This window comes from Stegostoma tigrinum, chromosome 2 (assembly GCF_030684315.1).
Source record: "Stegostoma tigrinum isolate sSteTig4 chromosome 2, sSteTig4.hap1, whole genome shotgun sequence".
Lineage (NCBI taxonomy): Eukaryota > Metazoa > Chordata > Chondrichthyes > Orectolobiformes > Stegostomatidae > Stegostoma > Stegostoma tigrinum.
The window spans coordinates 38,704,420-38,729,830 of record NC_081355.1 but is presented as its reverse complement, the minus strand read 5'-3'; the positions used below and the strand labels follow the sequence as shown (position 1 = coordinate 38,729,830).

Here is a 25,411-nt window from a genome sequence, read left to right as displayed (position 1 = left end):
CAGCGGACAAGGGAGTCATGGAGAGAGTGGTCCCTCCGGAAAGCAGATAAGAGTGGGAGGGAAAAATGTCTTCAGTGATGGTGTCAGATTGCAGATGGCGGAATGTCAGAGGATGATGTGTTGGATCTGGAGGTTGGTGCGGTGGTATGTGAGGACAAGGGGGATTCTGTTTTGGTTGTTATTGCAGGGAAGGGGTGAGGGATGACTTGTGGGAAATGCGGTCGAGGGCATTCTCGATCACTTGGCGGGGGGTGAGGGGTTACGGTCCTTGAAAAACGAGGACATCTGTGATGTACGGGAGTGGAATGCCTCATCCTGCGAGATGTGGCAGAGGCGAAGGAATTAGGAATAGGGGTTGGCATTTTTGCAGGAAAGTGGGTGGGAGGTGGTGTATTATAGGTAGCTGTGGCAGTCAGTGGGCTTGAAATGGAGACAGGTAATGGGAACTGCAGACACTGGAGAATCCAAGATAACAGAAGTTATCAGGAAAACATGTCTGATCTAAATTAGCTCTGAATAAGAGTCAAAACCTATAAATTATTTCACGTTCAACAATAATAAAGTTGCTGGAAAAGCTCAGCGGATCTGGCAGCATCTGTGAAGGAGAAAACAGCATTAACATTCCTGGTCTGGTGAGCGTTCCTCAGAATGGATTTTAATGTTGTTTAATAAATGTGATATTGAATGTCAACCTAGGAACCAGTATGGTATAACTACATTGCACTCCCTCCATAGCCAGAACCTGGTAGGGAAACCAAAACTACACACTATACTCCAGGCATGGTCTCATCAAGGTCCTGTACAACTGCAGTAAGGAATCTCTGCTCGTGTACTTGAATTCTCTTGCTGTGGAAGCCAATATACCATTTGCTTTCTTCAGCACCTGCTGTACCAGAATACATACTTAAAGCAGCTGGCATTCCAGGATACGTAGATCTCATTGCATTTGCCTCTGTCCCAACCTATCATTTATATAATAATCTAACTTCCTGTTCTTGCTGCCAAAGGGATTATTCACATCATACTTCATCTTCTATCATGCCCTTGCCGGTTCTCATAACTTGTCCAAATCACACCGAAGCATCTCTGCATCCTCCTCATAGTTCACCCCCCTACCCAGCTTTGTGACATCTGCAAATCTGGAGATACTATATTTCATTCTAGTATGGGTAAATCACAAAGTTACCTTTATTTCAGCTACTTATTCAGAAATCTCACAGGCAATCAAGTGCTTAAACAATGATTTAAAAACTTTATTACATGTATCAACCAAAATAAGTCCCTCAAGTATGCGGGTTAAGTCTCAATTTGGCTATACATGATTAATGATGGAATCTGGCCAGGATTCCATCCAACGGTGTGTGTTTCTGGAGGTATGCAGGGTTCGATCCTTTTCCAGTGTTGTTCTTCAAAAGTTCTGCTGAATTATTCTGGTATTGGATTCTTTTACAATTGTCTATCTTTCAAAGATTCTGGTATGATATTGTCAATAATTCAATAGTTTTTTTTATCCCCAAGTTTGATAACATATAGTCATAGTAAGAGAGGCATAGAGCATGGAAACAGACTTCAGTCCAACTAGTCCATGCCAAACAATCCCAAACTAAACAAGTCCACCTACATGCCCTGAGCCATATCCCTCCAAACCTTTCTTATTCATGTATCCATCCAAATATCTTTTAAAGGTTGTAATTGTACCCGCAACCACCACCTTATCAGGAAGTTCATTCCACATGCCAACCAGCTGGTGTAAAAAAAATTCACCCTTTTTCTTAAAAAGAAAGTTTCCTCTCACCTTAAAAAGATGTCTTAAAATTCCCCAGTCTACAGGACAACTAACAGCAACTCTATCTGTACCTCTGGAGACCTGAAGTTTGTAGCTTTCCTTCTTATCAGAAGTAGCTCCCCGTTCCTTGTTATATTCAGAGTTAGCTGTCTGCTTAAAATAGCCTGTCCTGCAATTAACCCCTTTACTTCAGGGTATTCCTTCTGCAGGCAGACTTAACTGCCCAATTGTCACGAGGCAACAGGTTATCAAGCAGTGATTGCTCTTCTTTCCCAGAAACAGCTTGTTTATGATCCTCCAACTCCTTTTCAGGGATGCTCAATTCATACGTTGTTTTCAATTCCTTTATAACAACTTCACTCTGTGCCTTTCATCTCAAGGAACAGTTTATTGCAGACAGAGTTATTGTTAATTCTTTCAATCCATGAATACATATTAAAGTTCTGATGTTACATTGTCATAGTTCCCTCTTCTAAATCATTAAATATAGTGGACCACTGGAGTCTCTGCAGCACCTCACTAGTGACAGCCTGCCACTCAGAAAAAAAAAAGAGACATCCATTTGGGGCAGCATGGTGGCTCAGTGGTTAGCACTGCAGCATCACAGCGCCAGGGACCCGAGTTCGATTCCAGCCTCGGGCCAGTGTCTGTGTGGAGTTTGCACATTCTCCCCGTGTCTGCGTGGGTTTCCTCCGGGTGCTCTGGTTTCCTGCCACAGTCCAAAGATGTGCAGACTAGGTGGATTGGCCATGCTGAATTGCCCGTAGTGTTCAGGGGTGTGTGGGTTATAGGGGGATGGGTTTTGTTGGGATGCTTCAAGGGGCAGTGTGGACTTGTTGGGCCAAAGGACCTGTTTCCACACTGTAGGTAATCTAATCTATCTTTATTCTTACTCTGTTTCCTGTTTGCCAGTCAGCTTACCAAGATCTTCCAGCAATCCATTACAAAAATTTAGAAACCATTTAATATTTCTTAGGGATCCCAGAGTAAAGTTTGAGAAATGTATGACCTCTCGAGAGACTTTATATATTTTGTTCACTGGAATGGTGACAAGGAACACGGCATTAAAAAAAAACTATTCTCCATTAAAGAGGTTCTAAGATTGAGAACTGCCCCCACCCCTTCTTACCAAAATTCCATTAATAAGCAATTAAAAGTGCACAAAGACCATATTTCTGAGGATAATAAACTATAAAAATAGTCATCAAGATAAAAAGGTTAAGGCAGTGATGTCTAAACATCTTCATTGGTCAACTGGGGCGAAGAGTAGCACAGATTTAATACCCCAGGTGTCACATGTTTAAATGTATCCCTGATTAATGAACATACTTTACAAGCAGTTCTGATTTATAACTACTTCCAAAACATGCACGTCCTTCATGTTTAAGACAGTGTGATATTGCATTTGAATTAGAAATTAAATATATGGGCTTTAATGGCCTGGGCCACATCCGTGGGCATTTGGCAAAGTAATTTTCCGGGTACAGATCTTGGTCTGTGAAGTACTGCACAGTTATTTCTTTGATTCTGTTCTTTCTCAGTTTTGAGGAAGGGTAAGACCAAGAGCAGAAACTTTAACTCTATTTTATCCCTCACAGATGCTGTCAGACGTGTTGATCTTTTCCAGCAACATTATTTTTGTTCCAGTTATTTCTTTACTGCGTTGTAGTAATTCAAGCAACTATTGAAAGTCAAAAAGAATATATCCAGCATAAAAACATTAAAATACATAGGCAGCAGTAGATGGCACCATGTTATGAAGAGTCTTCAGTCATCTTCTACTTCTCACAGCAAGAAAACTCACATCAAAATGCTTTAGCAAGTGTGGACCTGCTGCACGAAGTGCACTTAATTCTTGAGCCTGAAATCACAAGGGATAATTTTTAAAAAAAATAAAATCAAGGAATCCAACTGATTGTAAACAACTTGATATGTTATTCTTTGAACTCATTTATGGGGTTGGGGGTTGTTGGTAAGATCAGCATTTGTCTTTTTGTAACTATGCTCAAGAAATGGAGTTAAGTTAGTTTCTGGAGCTGTTGCAGTCCACGTGCTATTCACAATTTTATTAGGGTGACAGGGAGGGGTAATGCTTTCATTTCAAATTCAGGGGAGATTTTGAGGATGGGCTTGAAGTTGATGTTCTCAAGCATCTACTCCCTGGTACTTCTACACTGTAGATGTCATAGTTCAGAGTGCTGAGTCAGAGAAGACCCAAGCAGTTCTGCAGTGGATATCAGAGAACTATAAATTGCAATCAGTGTGCTAGTGGAGGAGGTAGAAGTGAATATTTTCAGTGGTGCAAGTCAAGCAGTCTTTGTCCCACATGGTGTCAAGCTTCATGAGAAATATCCTATCAATTTCCTGTAGGTGGTCTGGAGATTTTGAAAGCTTCAGAAAGTGAGTCACTCATGCACAATACTCAGCCACAGTCCTGTTCTAGCAGCCATGGTATTCATGTGACCAGTCAATAGTACTTCCACAAATGCTGACAGTGGGAAATTCAGCACTTCACCACATTACCATTGTTAAGTGGGGATGGCTGGATTCTCTTCAGAGGTGGTCACCATCTGGCATTTAAGTAGTAATCTTGAGAGTTCTCAACATTGATCCTGGAGCCTCTTAACTTTCACTCCTTCAAGTCAAACACCGGCTTGCGAACCTCCTGCTATCACCTATCATCCTCCTTTTGTTGATGAATTGATACTTCACCAAGAATATCACTTTGATGGGGAGGGCAGAGACGGCTCAGAAAATCTCATGTTCTTCAATGTCCATCAGAAAGTGTGACTCAAGTAGTACCCTTGACGGCTGACCAAAGCCTGTAGGATATTTCTACATTTGAAAACTGTAATCAAATGGTCTGGATGAGGGCGTAGAAGGATAAGTTAGTAAATTTGCGGGTGGTGCAGAAGGATGTTACAGGTTACAGAGGGACATAGATAAGCTGCAGAGCTGGGCTGAAAGGGGGCAAATGGAGTTTAATGCGGAAAAGTGTGAGGTGATTCACTTTGGAAGGAGTAACAGAAATACAGAGTATGACCTCATGGTAAGATTCTTGGTAGTGCGGATGAGCAGACAGTCCTCGGTGTCAATGTACATAGATCCCTGGAAGTTGCCACCCAGGTTGATAGGGTTGTTAAGAAGGCATACGGTGTGTTAGGTTCTATTAGTAGAGGGATTGAGTTTCAGAGCCATGAGGTCATATTGCAGCTGTACAAAACTCTGGTGCGACCACACTTGCGTACAGTTCTGGTCGCCGCATTATAAGAAGGATTGGGAAGCACTGGAAAGGTTGCAGAGGAGATTTACCAGGATGTTGCCTGGTATGGGGGGGGGGGGTCTTATGAGGAAAGGCTGAGGAACTTGAGGCTGTTTTTGTTAGAGAGAAGGTGGTTAAGAGGCAACTTAATAGAGACATACAAGATGATTAGATAGGGTGGACAGTGAGAGCCTTTTTCCTCTGATGGTGATGGCCAGCACGAGGGGACATAGCTTTAAATTGAGGGGTGATCGATATAGCACAGATGTCAGAGGTAGGTTCTTTACTCAGAGTAGTAAGGGCATGGAGTGCCCTGCCTGCATCAGTAGTATACTTGCCAACTTTAAAGGGCATTTAAATGGTCATTGGATAAACATATGGTTGATAATGGAATAGTGTAGGTTAGATGCGTTTCAGATTGGTTTCACAGGTCAGCGCACATCAAGGGCTGAAGGGCCTGTACTACACTGTAATGTTCTAAAACAAAGAGTTTAAGAGAAAGCCACTTTGACCCCTCCCTTACCAACTTACTTGCTGCAGGGGCACCTATGAATGACTGAATTCGTAGGAGAGACAAGTGCATAATCTTTGTGTTGGCGAAGTCCAGACTTCACAGTAACAGGAAATTTTGCATTGTGTTTTTAGCATTAAACAAAAAAAAAGATAGAATTGCAGATGCAGGAAATCAGAAACAAAAAAAATAGAAATTGCTGGAAAAACTTAACAGGTCTGGTAGCATCGGTGGAGAGAGAAGCCACAGTCAGAGTCAATGTTGAGAACTCCTTTCCCACGTATATTACTGTCTGCCAGCTCTGGTGGCCTTGTCCATGCAGTTGGGCAGGTCATGCCCAGGTATAATGACAAGTCTAGGATACTGGAAAAATATGATTTGAGTATGACTGTAACAATGAGAGAAATCAAACTTAAGCAACAATTTTGCCACAAGTGTCTATATATTAGTAAGGATAATTTTGTGCAGTTGACTGTAGGCCCTAGGAAGAAGAAGGATGGTTTGTTTCCTCCTTAGAGCTTATTGCAGCGCTCTTGATATAACTTGGTGGTCTGGAAGAACTTTGTAAGTGTTCTTCATGTAGATTTTGGGAACACAATAGTATTTGGGATCGCAACACAATTGGTAATCAATATTAACACTAATTTGCATAATATCCAAAAATCAGAGGACAAAAAGCATTTTTATTGATGGGCTTTTGCCATTGTTCTAAGATTTTAAAAAAAGTGAAAAGAAATAAGCTCCATACTCTACTTACCAGGATACAGATGTATATATAAAACAACCAATACACCGATCAGTGGAATATAATAAATACCTTGAAAAGACAAAAATGGGATGTTACATTATCAGATAAAATGTTAACTTTTAATAATGCATCATGAAACGGTAACTGCTTAATCAGTTTCCAAAATCATCAACTTCTAACTTATACCTTATTTTAAAACCCTGTAAGCCCTACCCCTAAATAGCTCTCCATTTCAGAAATGCTGTGTGAAATGATCTGTAAGAATACACAAAGTAAAGGAGAAATGTGCATAAATTATTTCTGACCAGCCATAATTTCTACTCCAAATGCATGAATACTCATTGCACAAACTACCAAGCTACAATTGAGTCTCAAATGCACAATGGGGTAACACTTACTGAAAAACAAAAAAATCCTTTAATCTGAATCACAACCTAAAATATGTTAACTTCTGATGAACTGATTTCTAAGCCAGATGAATGATGAAACTGAATCCAAATCCTTTTCTTGAAACTGGTTTATTCATAAAATGCAGTGTATATGTCTGTGCCTATATCCTCCCTGCTGATAGCATAACAAAGCCTTCTGGAAAACTAAGAGAATTAATTAATTATCAAACCAATGCACGAACTCAAAAGGTCAGACTTACTTTCTTCCCCCAGAGTTCAAAGGGCAAGATTAGCTCACTTGGCTCCACCTTATAAAGTGCATTCTCCAAATGCTTAGTAGTTTAATTCTATACAATAAACCACAATCATGTCACCGTACATCTGATGGTATAACCCAGTTTCAGCACATGTGTATGAGCCCTTAAAAAGGGACATTACAAAATTTCATATGATTTTTATTACAAACTTTAAATTAAAATTTGGTTTGATGGAATATTGTCTATACTGTTGAAACAAATGAATCAAATCAAATTAAAATGTAATAGTCACTCCAAGGGCACCAAAAAAAAATTAATTTAAACTTTTGGTTTAATTCTTCTTAGGGAAGAGTAGGTAAAGGAGGAGGGATAATGCACTCTTGAATTGCCCACAAATTAAAGATTTTAGGTATACCAGACTTTTTTTTCAAAAAATCTGGCATCAGAAGGTACTTAGTCAATGCCCTTTACTTGTGTATTGTTAACCTTGCTAATATAACTAGCATACTATTAACAATTTCTAATTCAGTTAGTTTATAGAATTGTTGTATTAATACAGAAAGTATATTTTAAAAACAGAATAACTACCTGTCCTTTAGGAGCACAAGTGCTTCTTGTATTGTATTATTGAAATTTTTTAAAAGTGACAAGCACCATAGGATTATCTTAATCTTCAAAATAAGAAAGCATGATCAATAGTTTTTGTTCTTCAAAAAGAATCCAAGATGCACACAAACAGAAATTAAATCATCATTCATTATTACTAATGAAGAGATCAACAGCTACAACCTAGCTATTGTTAACTGCATTCTCTCCAAAACATGAGTGGCATCATTGTGTGTGTTAGGAGCTGGGTCAAAGTTAGCAATAGATTGATGGTGAAAGAAATTGGACGTCAAATGTGTGGAATACTATAGGACTCCCCAACACATTTCTGCTATTACAGGGAAGGAGGACATAGATAACCAAAACCAAATTTTTTTTAAAAGTCTACGCTTCAAACAAAAAGTACCATTGTTTGTAGAAGCTGTACACTTGTCTTGAAAAAAAACAAAAAAACAGGCATAAAGTAGGATATCTTCCAACAAAATTTAGAGAGCTCATACACGTACTCAAACTGCGTTATACCATCAGATGCACAGTGACATGACAGTTGCTGTTTATTGTATAGAATTAAGCTACTAAGCATTTGGAGAATGCAAATTAGCACAGATTTTGAAAAGGAACTACAAAAAGGCAGTTAAAATACTAGCGGTTTAGATGAATTTTCAGGAAGTAAGTATCTGATAGGATAGGACGTCATTATATTCTGTTTCTTGTAGTTATCTTTACCAATGTAGAAACATAGATGAGGAAAACTGGAAAACAGAAAACGAAGGTGCGCAGATGAAAAGAAGTTTCTCACTATGTTCCACAATGTAAAGTGTTGAGAACATTCTTATTCAGATCATCCCCTTCTTCAAATATAAGGTGAACTTTATTGTGCTACTTACAATGTGGTGGCTTAATGGTTAGCACTGCTGCCTTACAGTCACCAGGGACTCGGGTTCCATTCTACCCTCGGGTGCCTTTCTCCCTGTGTCTGTGTGGGTTCCCACCAGGTGTAGGTAAGGTGGATGCTAAATTGCCTCCAGTGCCTACGGATGAGCAGGCTAGGTAGAGTAGCCATTGGAAATGCAGAATTATAGGGCAGAGGGTGGGTCTGGGTGGGGTACTTTGATCAAACTTTGGATCATTACCCTAATATCTCCCTATGCAGCTGTGTCACACTGTTCTACAAATGTATGTGAAGCATTTTGGTTGTAGAAACACAACCAGATGTTGTTGCAACATGTAGCTGTTTTGCACCAAGAAAGGTTTTCCTGCCATGACATAACAAATCAGAAGGAATGGGAGTCCAAACAGTCCACAAGGACAGCAGCTTGCCAATAGACTCAGTATCATGCCTCTCCGTTGCTAGCACATCCAGAAGCTATGGCATGTACTAAGCATAAGGGCTATACACTAAGTCAGCAAACAAATTTCAACAAAGCTTCAAACATGTGGTCTCTACTATCAATACTTACCAGACCAGATAACAGCCGAAATTGCACAGGAATAGCATTACCTCCAATCTGACATCAGTAATTGCTGGATCAAAATCCAGATAAGTGTTTTTATTGCGTGTGAGCAGTACTATCACAAAGTTTGCTGTATGTTAGGAACCATGCATAAATATTTCAGGTGAAGAGGAGGAAACATGGTTTCAGTTTCATTTTAGAGTGCTTATGGGATTTGTGTCAAGGGGTCTGGAGGTCTTCTTGTTTGCATGCATTTTAAGAGGTTTACTCCCTTGACACGAAGCGGAGGACGGTAGTTCAGTGCATTAAAAATAAGTTGAAATAAAAAACTGTGGTTGTGGTTACCTAGGGATAGTAATCCAGAACTACAGATAGAAATATCCAGAATGTAAATCAATCAGTCTGTATGTGAACATGCTAGAGATACAGGCAAGACAGTTGTAGGTGAATTTTGAGAAACTCGTGTTTGCTCTGAGGTTAAAGTAACAGCGAGTTTACCATGTAGTTCACCATGGATGTCTCAGGCAGACATAGCAGGTGAAAGAAAGTGAATACATAGACATTCACAAAGGCAACAGGTTGCAGCAGTACCAGCCTGAGTTCAGTGCATAAATAGAGCTGGGATTAAATGGGTAGCGTGTGTTTGAATTCTTTTCTGGTGTAATGAAATCTTCCCAAACTTTTCTGTCTCATGTAGCATAATTCAGGTTCTTGTTTTATAAAGAATAAAATGTTTATGTAAATCATATTCTGATGGAGTCTCACAAGTACATTTAGTAACAAATCATCACAGTTAAAATAAGACAAGTTAGGGTCTAACAAACAAGGTCTTCACTTCTGGGATTGGGCTTATCCAGTATTGGTATTGACCAGATAATAACATGAAGCTCAAATAGTCCCATCTTCTCCAGGCAGGTTGGTAATAACAAACTAACATTGCATATATACCATAATCTAGCTTCTTTTAAAAGTGTAAATTCTTCATGCAATGTTACATAATGAAAATAACAAGTAAGTTCTTCTCTGAAAAACAACCACACTAATGCAAAAGTTCCTGAACTTCAAACCAGTGTCTTGTGCTGGTGGTACTTAATTTTTTGTTCACCACTTACATTGGTGATGGCAGCAGTTCTGGTTCTCCTCTATACATCTGGTTTCCTTCCCTTTGTTCAGTCCTTTGTTCCCAACATTAAATGAAAGAAAATGCAAATTACAAGATATACAATTCAAGGAATTGTTTTTAATGTGCATGCACAGCCTAGGTGGGCTTAGTGGAAATTCAAGCTCAGAATGACAGATGTTTGTGGAATCCAGTAAATTTTCCCACTAAAACTTTCAACAAGTGAATTGCAAGGCTCCACAAATTGATAAAATTACTGTCAAAGAAAGCTTGGTAAGGCTGAGTTTGATTTTTATATAATCAAAAAGGCTCACTTACCAGAAAAAACTATTCGTTTTTCACAAACCTGTGAAAAATGTCAATACATTATTAAATCACAATCAAATTGCCCTGTGAATTAAACTCTCATATGTTCAGTTAATCTGCATATACCATAATGATATACAGCAGAAAGCAACTTTTACTGCTACACTCCATCCAAACAGTTTTCTTTCTGAACCCCAAAACCAGCTCAGTAGATAAATTAATCACCATATCCATGACTCTAATTAATCTGGTGTACAGACAACCTTAATAGGAGAACATCACACTGGACTGGCTAACAGGATATTTCAGCCAACAACTTGAAACAAAAGGAGACTAATTACCTCCTAAATATTCATCAGGAGTTCTGACAAAATTCAGCACATCCAGTTTGTAATCTGGCTGAGTTTCTGCAGATTCTTTTTTTACTTTGGTCAGAAATTTTCAGACTGCAAAACCAGCACAATGACCTCCAGCCTTCAGACAGCACGTGCTCGTAGGAAACAGGGTGCTGCCATAATCCATCAGTGCCCATGCAGTTGCATCCATGAAGTCACCCCAGTCTTAAGAAGCAACTTTTCCAACTATGGTTTCTGACTCTCATCACTTTACACTAGACAAACAGTTAGTACACACACTGTCTAACATCAACTGATGAAGGAGGCTAGTGGTAGTTGGGAAAGTCATTTCTTAAAAATTACCACTTACAAAACATATTCAACAGGAGCTTGTCATTGCCCATGAGAATCTTATGTCAACAGGAAAACTGTTAGGACTTGACACTATTCTTGAATCATCACTGCCCTGCTGACTTTATTTATAATCATTTTTAGTTTTCAGCCAGCATGTGCATGGGATGTTCTATTGAGTGGTAGCATTGATCACAAACTCAACCTTTACGACTAATTTATAATGCAAGCTTCGCTGGTGAATTAAGTATTCATTGCAAATCCTTAAAAAGGCCTCAAAATGCTGGTGATAAACTGCATTCCTACTGTGTAAAGCTCCATGCTGGGATTATTAAAGCACAAAACTTACCACAAAGTGGAACTAACTTTACACTAAATATCCTTCAAAAGAAGTTCATGAAATTATGACACGAAAATTTGAAAAGAAAAAGGATAGAGGATATCTTTAGACAACATCTGTGGAGCAAGAAACAGAGATAGCATTTCAGATTAATGATTTTTTTAAAAATCAAAACTTCCTTTTCAAGTCAATGGAAAGGATTTCAGGTTATTTGGTCAGGATTAAAGCAATGATCTCTTCCCCAATGAGCAATGCTGAAGCTGATTAAATGACTGATTAAAATGACTTTATGCATTTTCAATTTTCTATTCTCAGAAGGCTGTGCAGACCAGAATCTCAAAACTAACTTCCAAAACCTCACTGCATCTTCACTTCTTTCCCATCTTTAAAAATGCTCCTTAAAGACCTCTTTAAACAAGCTCTGGTGGCCTATTCAGCTTATTTGATCAGATTGTATTGAGTAACACACCTGTAAGTACATGGGAATGTTCTACTGCATAAAAAGGTACTTTAGAAACACAAGCTTTGGAGGTATAATGTAAATATAACTCTGTTTAGGATCGTAGCTATATGCAAATCAATTTTGACACGCAACATCCGTACTAAAAGTTCCACCATATTTAAACGCGTGCTTAGCAGTCACCCAGTAACATTTATCAATGCACATGATACATGCAACCAAACTGACTTATTGTTGGTGCAGATACAATGGAACAACAAAGACAAAAAGATTACTTTTTTACCTTCAGAACTAGATTGCTTTTCTTTCTTCAAAAAAGTTGATAAGTAGTACTGATCTTTACGTAAGCACAAATGTAATACACATACAAAATGAAAGTTTGAATTCAAATGCATTTCTCCAGAATATTGTTTGTTTTATTCATTCAAGGGAATGTAGGTATTGCTGGCTAGGCCAGCATTTATTTCCCAACTGCCCTGGTGGTTAATAAAATGTGAGGCTGGATGAACACAGCAGGCCAAGCAGCATCTCAGGAGCACAAAAGCTGACGTTTCGGGCCTAGACCCTTCATCTCTGATGAAGGGTCTAGGCCCGAAACGTCAGCTTTTGTGCTCCTGAGATGCTGCTTGGCCTGCTGTGTTCATCCAGCCTCACATTTTATTATCTTGGAATCTCCAGCATCTGCAGTTCCCATTATCTCTGCCCTGGTGGTTAGTTCCTTCTTGAACTGCCGTGGCACTTATATTCTTGGGACACCAACAATGTTGCAAAGAGCATTTTAAGATTTTGACCAAATGATAGTGAAGGAACACCAGTATAGTTTCAAATCAGGATGGTGTATAGCTTGAAGGGGAATTTACCAGTAGTGGTGTTCAAATGCCGCTGTGGCCCTTCTAGATGGTCTAGTTCGCAGGTTTGGATGGTGCTACCAAAGGAGCCTTGGTGAATTGCTGCGGTGCATCTTATGGATGCAGGGCTGCCGCTGTACATCAGTAATGAAGAGAATGACTGTTCAAGGTGGTGGAAGGGTGATAATCAAACATTGTCATGCTTTGTCATGGATGCTATCAAGTTTCTTGGAGTGTTGCTAGAGTCACAGCCATTCAGGCAAGAGAGCAGCATTCCATTACACTCCTGACTACTGTCATATAGATAATAGACAGACATTAGGAGACAGGGGCAAGTTACTCACCACAGAATTCTTAGCCTTTGACCTGGTCTTGTGGACACAGCAAGTAAATATTTGGTCAAATTGATCAATGGTAACTGCTGGATGTTGACAGTGGGGGAATTCAGCAATGGTAATGCCATTGAACTGCAAGGGGCAACGGCGAGGTTCTCTGTTGCCAGAGATGGTCATTGGCTAGCACTGGTATGCTGCAAATATTAAATTGCCATTTATCAGTCCAAATCTAGATGTTGTCCATGTCTTGTGGTACATGAACACTGACTATTTCAGCATCCGAGTAGTCACAACTAGTGCTGGTTATTGTGAAATCAGTGAGCATTCCCACTTCTTACATTATATGAAGCCAAGATCATTGAAGCAGCTGATGATGATTGGTCCAGGACACTACCCAGCGGAACTAGGGCTCTTATGGTACAGTGGTAATGTCTCTGCCTGAGACAGAAGACCAGGGCTCAAGTCCCATGTGCTCCAGGTATGTATCATAAAGTTTCTAAACTAGTTGATTACAAATTTCCAAGCGCTGACCTTCTTTGGAGGGGAAACAAGAGGAGCTGGTTTCTGAACCATGAAAGAAGGAAATATGCTGCTTGAACTAAACTGTAAATTTACAATAATACCCGAGGGCTTTTGTAGTACAGTGGCAATGTCCGTGCCTCTGAGCTAGGAAGCCTGGCCTCAAGTCCCTGCTGCTCTAGATGAGTGTAACAACATCTCTGTACAGGTTAGTTAGGAAAATATCTACCCTGAAGAGCCCCAGCAATGCCCTTTGGCTAAGATGAGTGACAAAAAAAACCCAACTTTGCTTGGGATCCTAAATGTCACACCAAGATAAATGCACCCTTGACATCAAAGGCAGTTACTTTTACCAGAAGTTCAATTCTTTTGTACATGATGAGACTAGGGATACAATGATATCAGAAGCCAAGTGGGCATGCTGGAAGCCAATTTGAGTGTTAGCGAGTAACTTATTCTTTTGCAAGTGCTGCTTTACACACAACTGGTGATCCATTCCATAATTTTGGTCATGATCAACAGTAGACTGATGATGATAAATGAAATATAACAGAACAAACCAGAGGTATAAATTAGGAGTTAGTGTACAAATCTGAGATCACACCTTATTTCATTCTTAACAACACAATTAATAAATATCAATTACAATAAAAGCCAACTAACCTCATCATTGTCAAAACAAGTCATGACAAGCTCCACTTGTGAGCACTCACTGAGAATTAGCTTTCTGTCATACACATGCACACATGGAGGGTGGCACTGGGGTTTTGAAGAAGTTGCAGTTGATGCAATTGAGATTTTCTGGAGAGGTGGAATGAAAAGTACATAGTTTATAAAGAAGTGGAAAGGACAATATATATGTAGAAGTTAAACAATTAGAGAAATGTTGGTATATTTTCTACTTAGGAGATACTTCACAAAAATGTTTTATTGTTGAAGAAAAGCTCACCTGAGGTAATTTAGTCCATTCTTCTTTGCAACTCTTACTGAAGTTAAAGTGCACAGGGACATGCACAACCGTTGTATCTTCATAGTAATGTGTTTCATTGTAGGTCGCAACGAGGTAACTACTGGCAACTTTAAACAAAAACGGTATTAATGCCCCAATACCAATTAATAACTTCCAATATTTTTAGGCCCAAAAACAACTGTATCTGTGTTGAGATAGTAGAAACTACTGATGCTGGTGTTCGAGATAAAGAGGTGTGGAGCTGAATGAACACAGCAGGCCAGGCAGCAGAGGAGCAGGAAAGCTGACGCTTTGGGTCTGGATCCTTCTTTGAAAATGAGGGAGGGGAAGGGGGCTCTGAAATAAATAGAGAGAGGGAGAGGCAGATAGAAGATGGATAGTGGAGCAGATAGGTGGGAGGGAAAACGGACAGGCCAAGGAGGGGAGGATGAAGCTAGTAAGGGTGAGTGTAGGTAGGATGTGGGGGTGGGGGGGGGGGGGTTGGACAGTGAGGTGGGGAGGAGTGGGTAGGTGAGAGAGAAGATGGACAGGTTAAGGAGGCTGGGAAGAGATGGGATCTGGTCTTGGAATGTGGGCAGGGGGGGGCAGATTTTGAAGCTCGTAAAGTAAGGTGGACTCCATGGACTTTTACGTGCTTCAAAGTCTCCTCACCCCAGTCCTCATTTCTGAAGATGGGTCCAGACCCAAATTGTCAGCTTTCCTGCTCCTCTGATGCTGCCTGACCTGCTGTGTTCATCCAGCTCCATATCTCTTTATCTATATCTGTATAGATATTGCTGCTTTTTAATGAAAAGTGTGTTCTTCAAAAATACTATCAATACATATTCAAAAGGAAGTACATCTTCTCTGGTCAAGATGGAGGTGGTATGGTCACATAGGGACTTCTACATAATTTTTCTAGCAGCAAAACATTGCATAAGACCAAAGATGCACTTGAAGAAAGCAAGGCATATTTGGTAGAAATATACAACTGGAATTTTTAACCCAGCTACTGCCTGGGGCCCAAAACCTCTCATTACGAGATGACAATTCCTCTGTAGATCACAAAGTGTGAAGCTGGATGAGCACAGCAGGCCAAGCAGCATCTCAGGAGCACAAAAGCTGATGTTTCGGGCCTAAACTCTTCATCAGAGAGGTCTAGGCCCGAAACGTCAGCTTTTGTGCTCCGGAGATGCTGCTGGCCTGCTGTGTTCATCCAGCTTCACACTTTGTTATCTCGGATTGCCCAGCATGTGCAGTTCGCATTATGTCTGATGACAATTCCTCAGTGCCTGGGAATAAACACACTCGTCCAAGTCCTCTAATGCCAGCACAGGGCACCACCTCTCTTCAACTAAACTGATGCTGCTTCTTGTCTTTTCTTCCCCATCTTACCTAAATGCTATATATCCAGGAATACTTAATACACAATCCTGCCATTTTGAAGCCAGACCTCCATGAATACAAATCTCCACCTCCCTGCTACATGAGTATTTGTGAATGTAGCTCACCAGTCTCATTTACTACTTATTGAGCAATTACACACAAGCAATGAAACCCACCATAGACTTTACTGTATACTTAACATGACTCCACCTAATACCCGCTATTTCTTATTCCTGTGCTATCAATACTTTGTATGCCTTACTTCCCTTTTCTAAAATAAAGCCCTGCTGCCCCTACCACTTAAATTCCTGGACAGCACTAGTGAACCTCCTTTGAGGGGACTGGTCACAGAACTGTTGAGGTGCAACACATTCTTTCAGACTGCACAGGTCCCATCTCTCCCAGAACTGGTTCCAAAGCCTCTAAAACCGTGCCTTCAGCATTCATTTGTTATATTCTCCTGCTTCTTCAATCGGCAGTTCACTGCAATAAGAGCATTCCAGAAACTATAAATCGTACGTCCAAAGTCAATTCATTTCAAAGCAATATGGTTGATTCTTAACTGTCCTCTGGGCAATTAGTGTTGGGCAATAAATGCTGCCTAGCCAGCAATGCCCTCATCCCATGAATTAAAAACAAAGGATGTCCAGGCGCTACGTAAACGCTTGTTTGTTGTTTCTTTACTGCAAACTCATCTGAATTTGACTCTTCAATGGTAATATCATGTACTTACATTATAACTATTACTCTTCAAAAAGATAGTTCAAATTGTGGGTGCAAGAGATGTATAAATATATGACTTCATTTATTTTCTTTCCTAACAGCACCTTAAATGGTCTCTCAATCCACACACTCCTTGCAAAAAAAATGCCTAAATTTATAAGGCAGTAACAGTCCAGAAAATCTTACAGCCAAGAAGACATTATCCCCACTTACGCGCAATTAAATGTAAAAACTCCCATTCAGGCTACTCCACATGTAATGATCGGAGACCATCCATTCCCACTGCCTATTTCAAGGCTGTGCGATTTCGATAATAAAAACAGCAACCTAGGCCATTTTCTTTCCTTAAGCAGAAATTTATCCAAGGATCTACCTCTACAGTTACTTCTATAGCTGAATTCTGTTAATTTTTCATACAACTCATGCAAAAAATACACCTGGAAGTACTTAATGGGGCAGAGATAAATGAGGGTAAAGAAAATAACAAGAATAATTTAACTCATTAACAGGATTAGGGTGTCACTGCTTAAGGCAGCATTTATTGCTCATCCCAGAAGGCAAATAAGTTGTCAACCACACTGCTGTTGGTCTAGGTCATATCTACTTCAGACCAGGTAAGAATGACAATTCCCTAACCTAAAGGAAATTAATGAACAAAGACAATGAGAACTGCCGATGCTGGAAAATCCAAGATAACAAAGTTTGGGGCTGGATGAACACAGCAGGCCAAGCAGCATCTTAGGAGCACTAAAGCTGATGTTTCAGGCCTACACCCTTCATCAGAAAAGGGGGATGGGGTGAGGATTCTGAAATAAATAGGGAGAGAAGGGGAGGCAGACTGAAGATAGATAAAGGGGGAGATAGGTGCAAAGGACAGTATGGGTGGGGAGGTAGGGAGGGGATAGGTTAGTCTGGGGAGGACAGACAGGTCAAGGGAGCGGGATGAGGTTAGTAGGTAGGAAATGGACGTGTGGCTTGAGGTGGGAGGAGGAGATAGGTGAGAGGAAGAACAGGTTAGGCAGGCGGGGACAAGCTGGGCTGGTTTTGGGATGCAGTGTGGGGAGGGGAGATTTTGAAGTTGGTGAAATCCACGTTGATACCATTGGGCTGCAGGGTTCCCAAGCAGAATGAGTTGCTGTGAACAAGATGGGTTTTTCCAACAATTGACAATGGATTCATGGTCATTAGACCCTGGAGTTCTAGCTTCTTTCTCTCATATTACAATTCCACCATCTGCCACAGCAGAACATTACCAGCATGTCTAGATTAATGGTTCAGCAGTAACATCACTTGGCCGTGGCTTCCCCTTATCAATGTAAAAAAAAGGATTAGAGAGGGCAGAAGCAAGTTGATGAGGAAAGTCTTTAAGGGATTTTGCCAGGCAAGACAGGCCAGGGAATGCTCTAAGATATTAATAAAGAATTGTGGAACCTGATATAAACTTGTGTACAAACTTATGTTTGAGGATAGATGGCTGGAGATTCCTAAAGCAGGGCTGAAGTGGGGCTATTAATGACCATACTCATAAGCCAGTGACATCAAACAAATCCTGCAAAGAATGTCTGAACACAAGCATTTTCTTTCTGTTTATTATCTGTATTAAAAGGTGCTATACAAGCTGTGTAAAAAGTGGAAAGGATCTTAAACAAAGCTGAGGAATTAGGGACCAACAAAATTGAAACTGAGCCTCATTACTGACCAAGAGAAACCATCACATCTGGCTGCTGCACATACTTTCCTCACATATCTCCCTTAAACTGTTGCCCTCTCACCTTGAACCTGTGCCCCTCTGTAACTGAAACGTGAACCCTGGAGAAAAAGCCTCCGAGTGTCTACCCTATCTACATCTCTCATAATTTTGTAGACTTCTATCAGGTCTCCTCTCAGCCACTGTATTTCCAGTGAAAACAGTCCTAGTCTTTTTAACTTTTCTTCAGAACCTATTGCTGAGAGACTGGCCAACATCCTGGTGAAACTTCTTTGCACTCTCTCCAAAGCTTCTATGTCCTTCTGGTAATGTGGCGATCAAAACCGCACACAAGACACCAAATGCCACTTAAAGGTTTTATACAGCTGCAACATAATTTGTCAAATTTTGTACTCTAGGCCCCAGCCAGTGAAGACAAGCATGCCATATGCCTTCTTATTCACTTTGGCCACCTGTGTTGCCACTTTTAGTGAACGGTAGACCTGCAAGCCCAGCTCTATCTTGATATTAATGCTCCTAAGGGTTCTGCCATTTACAGTATAATTCACACCTAAATTTGATCCTACCAAACGCATCACCTTGCATTTGTCTGGATTAAACTCCATCTGCCATTTCTGTGCCCAAGTCGCCAATCTACCTGTATTCTGTTGTATCCTTTCACAATCGTTGGAACTATTAGCAATGCCCCTGATCTTCACGTCATCTGTAAACTCACTAATCAGGCCATCCACATTTTCCTTATCATTTACATATACTAGAAACACAGAGGACCAAAGACTGATCCCTGTGGAACACCACTAGTTACCAGTTTACATTCTGAAAAACACCCTTACATCACTACCCTCTGACTTCTATGACCAAGTCAGTTTTGTATCCATTTAGCCAGCCCACCCCGAATCCCATGTGATTTTAGTTTTTGTACGTGGGACTCTACCAAATGTCTTACTAAAATCCATATAACCTACAATGCACAGTTCTACCCTCAATTATCTTTGTCACCTCTTCCAAAATAATTCGATCAGGTTGGAGAGACATGGCCATCCCCAAACAAAACCATGCTGCCTGTCGCTAACTAGTCCATTTTCTTCCAGATGTTCATCTAACTTGTCCCTCAGTATCTTCACCAAGAGCTTCCCCACAGACTCACCAGCCTATAATTTCCTAGATTATCCCTGCTTCCTTTCTTAAACAAGGGAATAACATTGGCTAATCTGTAGTCCTCTGGAACCTTGTCTGTCGTCAAAGAGGGTGCGAAGATACCTGCTATTGCTCCAGATATTTCTTCCCTTGCCTCTTGCAACAACCTGGGATAAATCCAATCTGGCCCTGGGGACTGCTCTACCTTGATGTAATTCAGGATGCCCAAACTTTTTCCTCTAACATACTGACATTCTCTAGAGTATTCACACAATCAGCCCCAACCTCAACGTCAGTCATGTCCATCTCCTCTGTGAATACCAATACAAAGTACTTATTAAGGATCCGTCCCACATCCTGTTGTTCCACACATAACTTCCCTCCGTTGTCACATTGTAGGGTCTCAAGGGAAAAAGACTGCCACTTGGGTTTGAAGATACACCACAGCCTGGAGGTATAACCTCTCTAAACAGGTGATTTCACACTGTTGCAGAAAGCCACTGCACTCTTTGTTCTAGAAGCAGACAGAAGACCCAAAATCCTCTAGCAGGTTATTCATCTACCATTACTTTTCTTCTGGTTGATCCTAATGGGAGGTCACTATGAAGTACACCTATTATTGCGCTCACATTCTTTATGGATCAACAGGATCATAATCAACCCAAGTCATGAGGATGCTCTCCAGGGCCAACTGATCAGAATCAATAGCCTCCACAGCAGACACACAGCCCCACTCGGATGGCATATAAACTAGCTAGACATGGGCACCCTTGATGCACTCCTTCCATTCCTGCACTCATATTCAAACAAGCAAACATGACTGAAACCTAAATTATTCATCTGGTAAACATACATCTTTCAAAAGAAAAAGAAAACAGGAGCTTCACACAGGTTTATTCACAATACTTGCTTGGCCTAAGCACAGCTTCTTTTTCCACAGCCAAACCCAGGCAGAAGCTGGTTCTCAAGCATGTGGCCTAAACTATCCCCAATTAACATCAGTTCCTCTCTCACACAACTACGGTATGTATGCAATCATGAATCAATCGTCACATTATTTGCAACATTGATACAAATACCTGCAGAATCCTGAATACGTATTTACGAGTGATCTTGGGAAAGGAAGATCAGAGTGGCCTTCTAGAAATGGCTGTTCAGGTACTACCAAATGAATATTTTTCTGGATCCCGTGGCCTAATTCTGTGTATGCCTAGTTTTGGGTGGTCATTGTTAGCCAGCTCACCACCATTTTTGGCTTGCCTTGGCATTGAAATGATTTTCAACTGTAGTTTAGTTAGCAGGGAGACCAGATTCCAGTTCTTCAACATGCAGAGATTTTTGTAATGTAAAATTCTTGCTCATTTTCAAATGCCATTTTGCACTGCCTCAACATGTCACCACCTCCAATCCATACCCTTCCAAGAGTTTTTGGAATCCTCCACTTTTCGCCTACAATTCATTCCCCACTCTGTAAACGTGACCATTGGTAGCTGTGCAAGTTGTATACTCAGTAAAGTCTACCTAAAATTGCTGGGTCTAGCCAACAAGAAGTTGAATGAAATTAAGGATGGAATGAAATGAGGAGAAAATATACAAAGCCTGTTGATCACTTAACAGTTAGAAAGATCACGGTTTTAGGCTTAAGGAATGTGCATGTTTATTTACAACAAGTATTTTAACTCAGCAGTAATCAACTGAACTGTCACACTAACTCTAGAAAAGTTGAAGTGCTGTTTAAAACAGACACAGTGAACCAGATGTGATAATGTGGGATGTGATAATGTGGACTATTTATCAGCTGAATGAGAATGTCATGGAATTACAGTGTGTAAATATCAGATAATCGACTGGATAGCAAAAGTGATGAACAGTGAGCGCAAGTTATTTTTTCATTCACAGCATGAGGGTGTCACTTTTAGGTGACATTTATTGCCCATCCCTAATTGCCCAGAGGGCAGTTGAAAGTCAACCATATTGCTGTCAGTCTGGAGTCACATGTAGGCCAGACCAGGTAAGGATGGCAGGTTCCTTCCCTAAAGGACATTAGAATAGAATAGAATAGAATCCCTACAGTATGGAAACAGGCCCTTCGGCCCAACAAGTCCACACTGACCCTCAGAGCATCCCACCCAGACCCAATCCCCCTATAGCCCACCTAACCTACACATCCCTGAACTCTAAAGGCAATTTAGCATGGCCAATCTACCTAGCCTGCACATCTTTGGATTGTGGGAGGAAATCTGAGCACCCAGCAGAAACTCACGCAGACACGGGGAGAATGAACAAACTCCATTGGGGAACCATATGTGTTTTTCCCATAATTGGCAATGGATTCATCGTTATCGTTAGATTCTAATTCCAGACATTTATTGGAATTCAAATTCCATCATCTGCCGTGGTGGGAATTAAACCCAGAACATTATCTAAATCTTCAGATTAACAGTCCAGCAATAATACCACTCGGCCATTGCCTCCCCAAGTTAATGCTTTACATCAAAGTTCACATAGAGGCGTGTCTTTCCAAGGACAGACAAACAAGTCTTAGTGAGTTAGCTGATCATAAATATGTGGGAATCATGATGCCCTTGGAAATAAAAGCCTACATTGCACTCGTCAACCCAAAATCTGGTCTCATAAGACGATTTGGTTCAGGAGCAGAATTAGGCCATTCAGCCAATGACTCTGCTCTCCCATTTGACCATGACTGATACATTGCTCAATCCTATTCTTAAATACACTCAGTGACTTCGCCTCATAGCCTTCTGCAGCAATCAGTTCCACAAGCTAACCACCCTCTGGTTGAAGAAATTCCTGCTTTTCTCAGTTCTAAAGGGCCATCCCTTCACACTGACACTGCCCTAGAATCCTAGACTTTCCTACTAATAGAAACATCTTCTCCATGTCCAGACTGTCCAGCCTTTCTGTATTCTTTTAAGTTTCAAGTCAGATCTTTTCTCATCCTTCGAAACTCCACCAAGTTTAGGCCCAGAGTCCTCAGCCTCTCCTGATATGGCAAGCCTTTTATCCCTGAGATCATTCTTATAAATCTCCTCTGCATGCCCTCCAAAACCAACATATACTTTCTTAGCTATGGTGCCCAAAACTGCTCATAATATTCAAAATGTGATCTGACCAGTCTTACACAAACCTTCACAATACATTTCTAGCCATCTTGAAATGAATGCTAATGTAGCATTTGTCTTCCTAACTGCCAAGTAAACCGGAATGTTAACCTTAAAAAAGCCCTCAACTAAGACTCTCTCTCTCCCTTTGTACTTCATATTTCTGAAGTCTTTTGCTGTTTATAAAATAGTCTATGCCTCTATTCCTCCTGCCAATATGCATAACCTCACACTTTACCACATTGTATTCCATCCACCTCTTCTTTGCCCATTTTCCTGGCACATCTAAGTCTTTCTGCAGCATCTCCACTTTCACAACACTACTTGTCCCTCTACTATCTTTGTGTCATCTGCAAATTTAGCAACAACGCTCTAGTTCCTCATCAAGATAGTTAATAAACAACATGATCCCAACATGGACCTTTGCGCAACTCCACCAGCCACTGGCTGCCATCCTGAAAAAGACCTGTTTATCTCTGCTTTCTGCCTGCTGCCAGTCAGGCAATCCTCTATCCACGCCAGTACCTTTCCCCAATCACCATGGACTCTAATCTTATTTCGCAGCCACCTTGTCAAAGGCCTTCTAGAAATCCAAATAGATCATGATCACTGGCTCCCCTTTGTCTAACTTGCTCATTACCTCCTCAAAGAATTCTAACAGATTTGTCAAGCATGACTTCTATAGATAGTGGAATGTTCTTTTTAAATAAGTAACAATTCTTTTGGAACACTAAAAGTAATATTTGCCAACTGAATGCCACGCAGGGAACAGAACGGAGTTAGTAAGCCAGGAAGCTTGCAGAGTTCTCTGTAAAGGTGGATCAGGCCAGATAGATATGCAAGCCATTTACCTTGATTGACTACATTGAATAGGTGTTTATGAGATAACAGTGAAGTTTCAGATGGAACAATAGATTAGAGTGTTGGAAAAATAGTTTTTGAGACAGCCCAGCTCCTAGGGTTGCCTCAATCAATAAAAATTATAAATATCCAATACTGCTTTTTGAAACACCTTCTTGGGACAGAAACTCATAACATGGAGTAATTGGCCTGTGCTCACTATATTGTATAAAACTGCTGCAACCACATAAGAGGAATCCATCTGTCAGCTATCATGCCAATACAACAAACAAAAGTAAGTTGCTGTACTTGGGGATGACCCAGAAAATTGAATTTTAAAAACAGCCATTCAAATCAGCAGGGATGAAACTCCAGAGACATTACCACCATAAGAAACAGGAACCTTGGGAGAACAGCCTCAAACTCAGTTCAGCCAGCCACAATTGGGGTAATGCAAACTTCTTTATCATCTTGCACTTACAAAGCAGATTTTAAACCAGTGGGAAAACATTGTTAATTTAAGAACTACAAAGGTTATTCGGAAAGCTAGAAGGAAAGATGAGTTTCATAGAATATGTATTTTGGCGATAATAAATCACATCTCATGGCGAGCCATGTCTCATTACTGTCCTAATAAAGCAAGTAAATCAGACACATGAAAATCCCCTTGAAAAAGTTGTACTGACAGCCCTATTTTACCCTGATACAAGGTTCTTTGAAAGTTGCATCACAGGTAGACAGGATAGTTAAAACGGCATTTAGCTCTCTTGCCTTCATTGCTCAGACCATTGAGCGTAGGAGTTGGGATGTCATGTTGAAGTTGTACAGGACACTGGTGAGACCACTTTTAGAGTACTGTGTACTGTTCCAGTCACCCTGCTATGGGAAGGATATCATCAAATTGAAGAGGGTTCAGGAAAGATTTACCAAAATGTTGCCAAGACTGGAGAGTTTGAGTTATGACGAGACACTGTACAAGCTGGGACATTTTCTCCTGGAGCATAGGAGGTTAAGGGGTGACTTTATAGGGGTTTATAAAGTCACTTGGGCATCGATAAGATGACTAGCAAAGGTCTGTTCCCTAGGGTCAGTGAGCTCAAGACTAGGAGGCTTTTTTTTTCCTAATGTGAGAGGAGAAAGGTTTAGCAGGGACATAATGGGCTACTTTTTCACACAGCAGAATCATATGTGGAATAATCTGCCAAAGGAAGTGGTAGGTACAGTTACAACATTTAAAAGACATCTGGATAGGTAAATGAATAGAAGAATATGGGCCAAATGTAGGCAAAGTGGGACTAGTTTAGTTTGGGATACACGGTAAACCTGGATAAGTTGAACTGAAGCGTCTGTTTCCTTGCTGTACAAGTCAGCTCTGTAATCTAATCCTTCATAATGGCCTCTAAAATATTACCAACCTACCTCTTGGTCTTTAACCTCTAGTCCCGAGATCGCCTTCTTTGCTTGATCTCAAACTATATTTCTGTCACGGGGTTTGTAACATTTTTTCAGACGTTACTATACAAAGGGTTGTGTGGGGTGGGAAGGAACCTCATTTATCCCTGAAATAGATCCTGCGTAATAAAAATAGCAGAAGCTCCATTAAAAAAATAAATTAGATGTTATAATGGTTTCGCTTCAATAGATGGAATGATCAACAGAAGTAAACACTTGCATTTATTATTGCACGTTTCACAATCTCAGATCCCGAAACACTGCGCAGCCAATTAACTACTTTTCGAACTGTAATTGCTATAATGCGAGAAACACGGCAGCCAGTTTGCAAACATCAAGCACCCATAAGCAACAACGTAATAATGGTTAATAAATGTATTTTTGAGATATTAATTGAGGGATCTATCTTGGCCAGGACAATAAACACGTTCGACAAAGCTGATAAGGCTTTGATTTAATGTCTTACG

General features: G+C 40.5%; 1 protein-coding gene across 3 annotated transcripts in view; it reads right to left on the bottom strand.

Moving 5' to 3' along the window:
- Nucleotides 1-25,411, bottom strand: part of rnf182 (ring finger protein 182) — a 113,611-nt gene that overhangs the window by 42,694 nt on the left and 45,506 nt on the right. The window contains exons 2-7 of one of the 3 annotated variants that reach the window (XM_048550751.2): nucleotides 14,577-14,704; nucleotides 14,291-14,428; nucleotides 10,452-10,479; nucleotides 10,126-10,188; nucleotides 6,317-6,376; nucleotides 1,347-3,647 (exon numbers count right to left, since the gene is read on the bottom strand). In XM_048550751.2, the coding sequence (XP_048406708.1) occupies nucleotides 3,592-3,647; nucleotides 6,317-6,376; nucleotides 10,126-10,188; nucleotides 10,452-10,479; nucleotides 14,291-14,428; nucleotides 14,577-14,704 (473 nt within the window). In that variant the 3' untranslated portion in view covers nucleotides 1,347-3,591. Of the gene's footprint in view, nucleotides 1-1,346; nucleotides 3,648-6,316; nucleotides 6,377-10,125; nucleotides 10,189-10,451; nucleotides 10,480-14,290; nucleotides 14,429-14,576; nucleotides 14,705-25,411 lie in introns of those variants that run through there. The other 2 variants (XM_048550741.1, XR_009447054.1) reach the window with 2 other exon arrangements.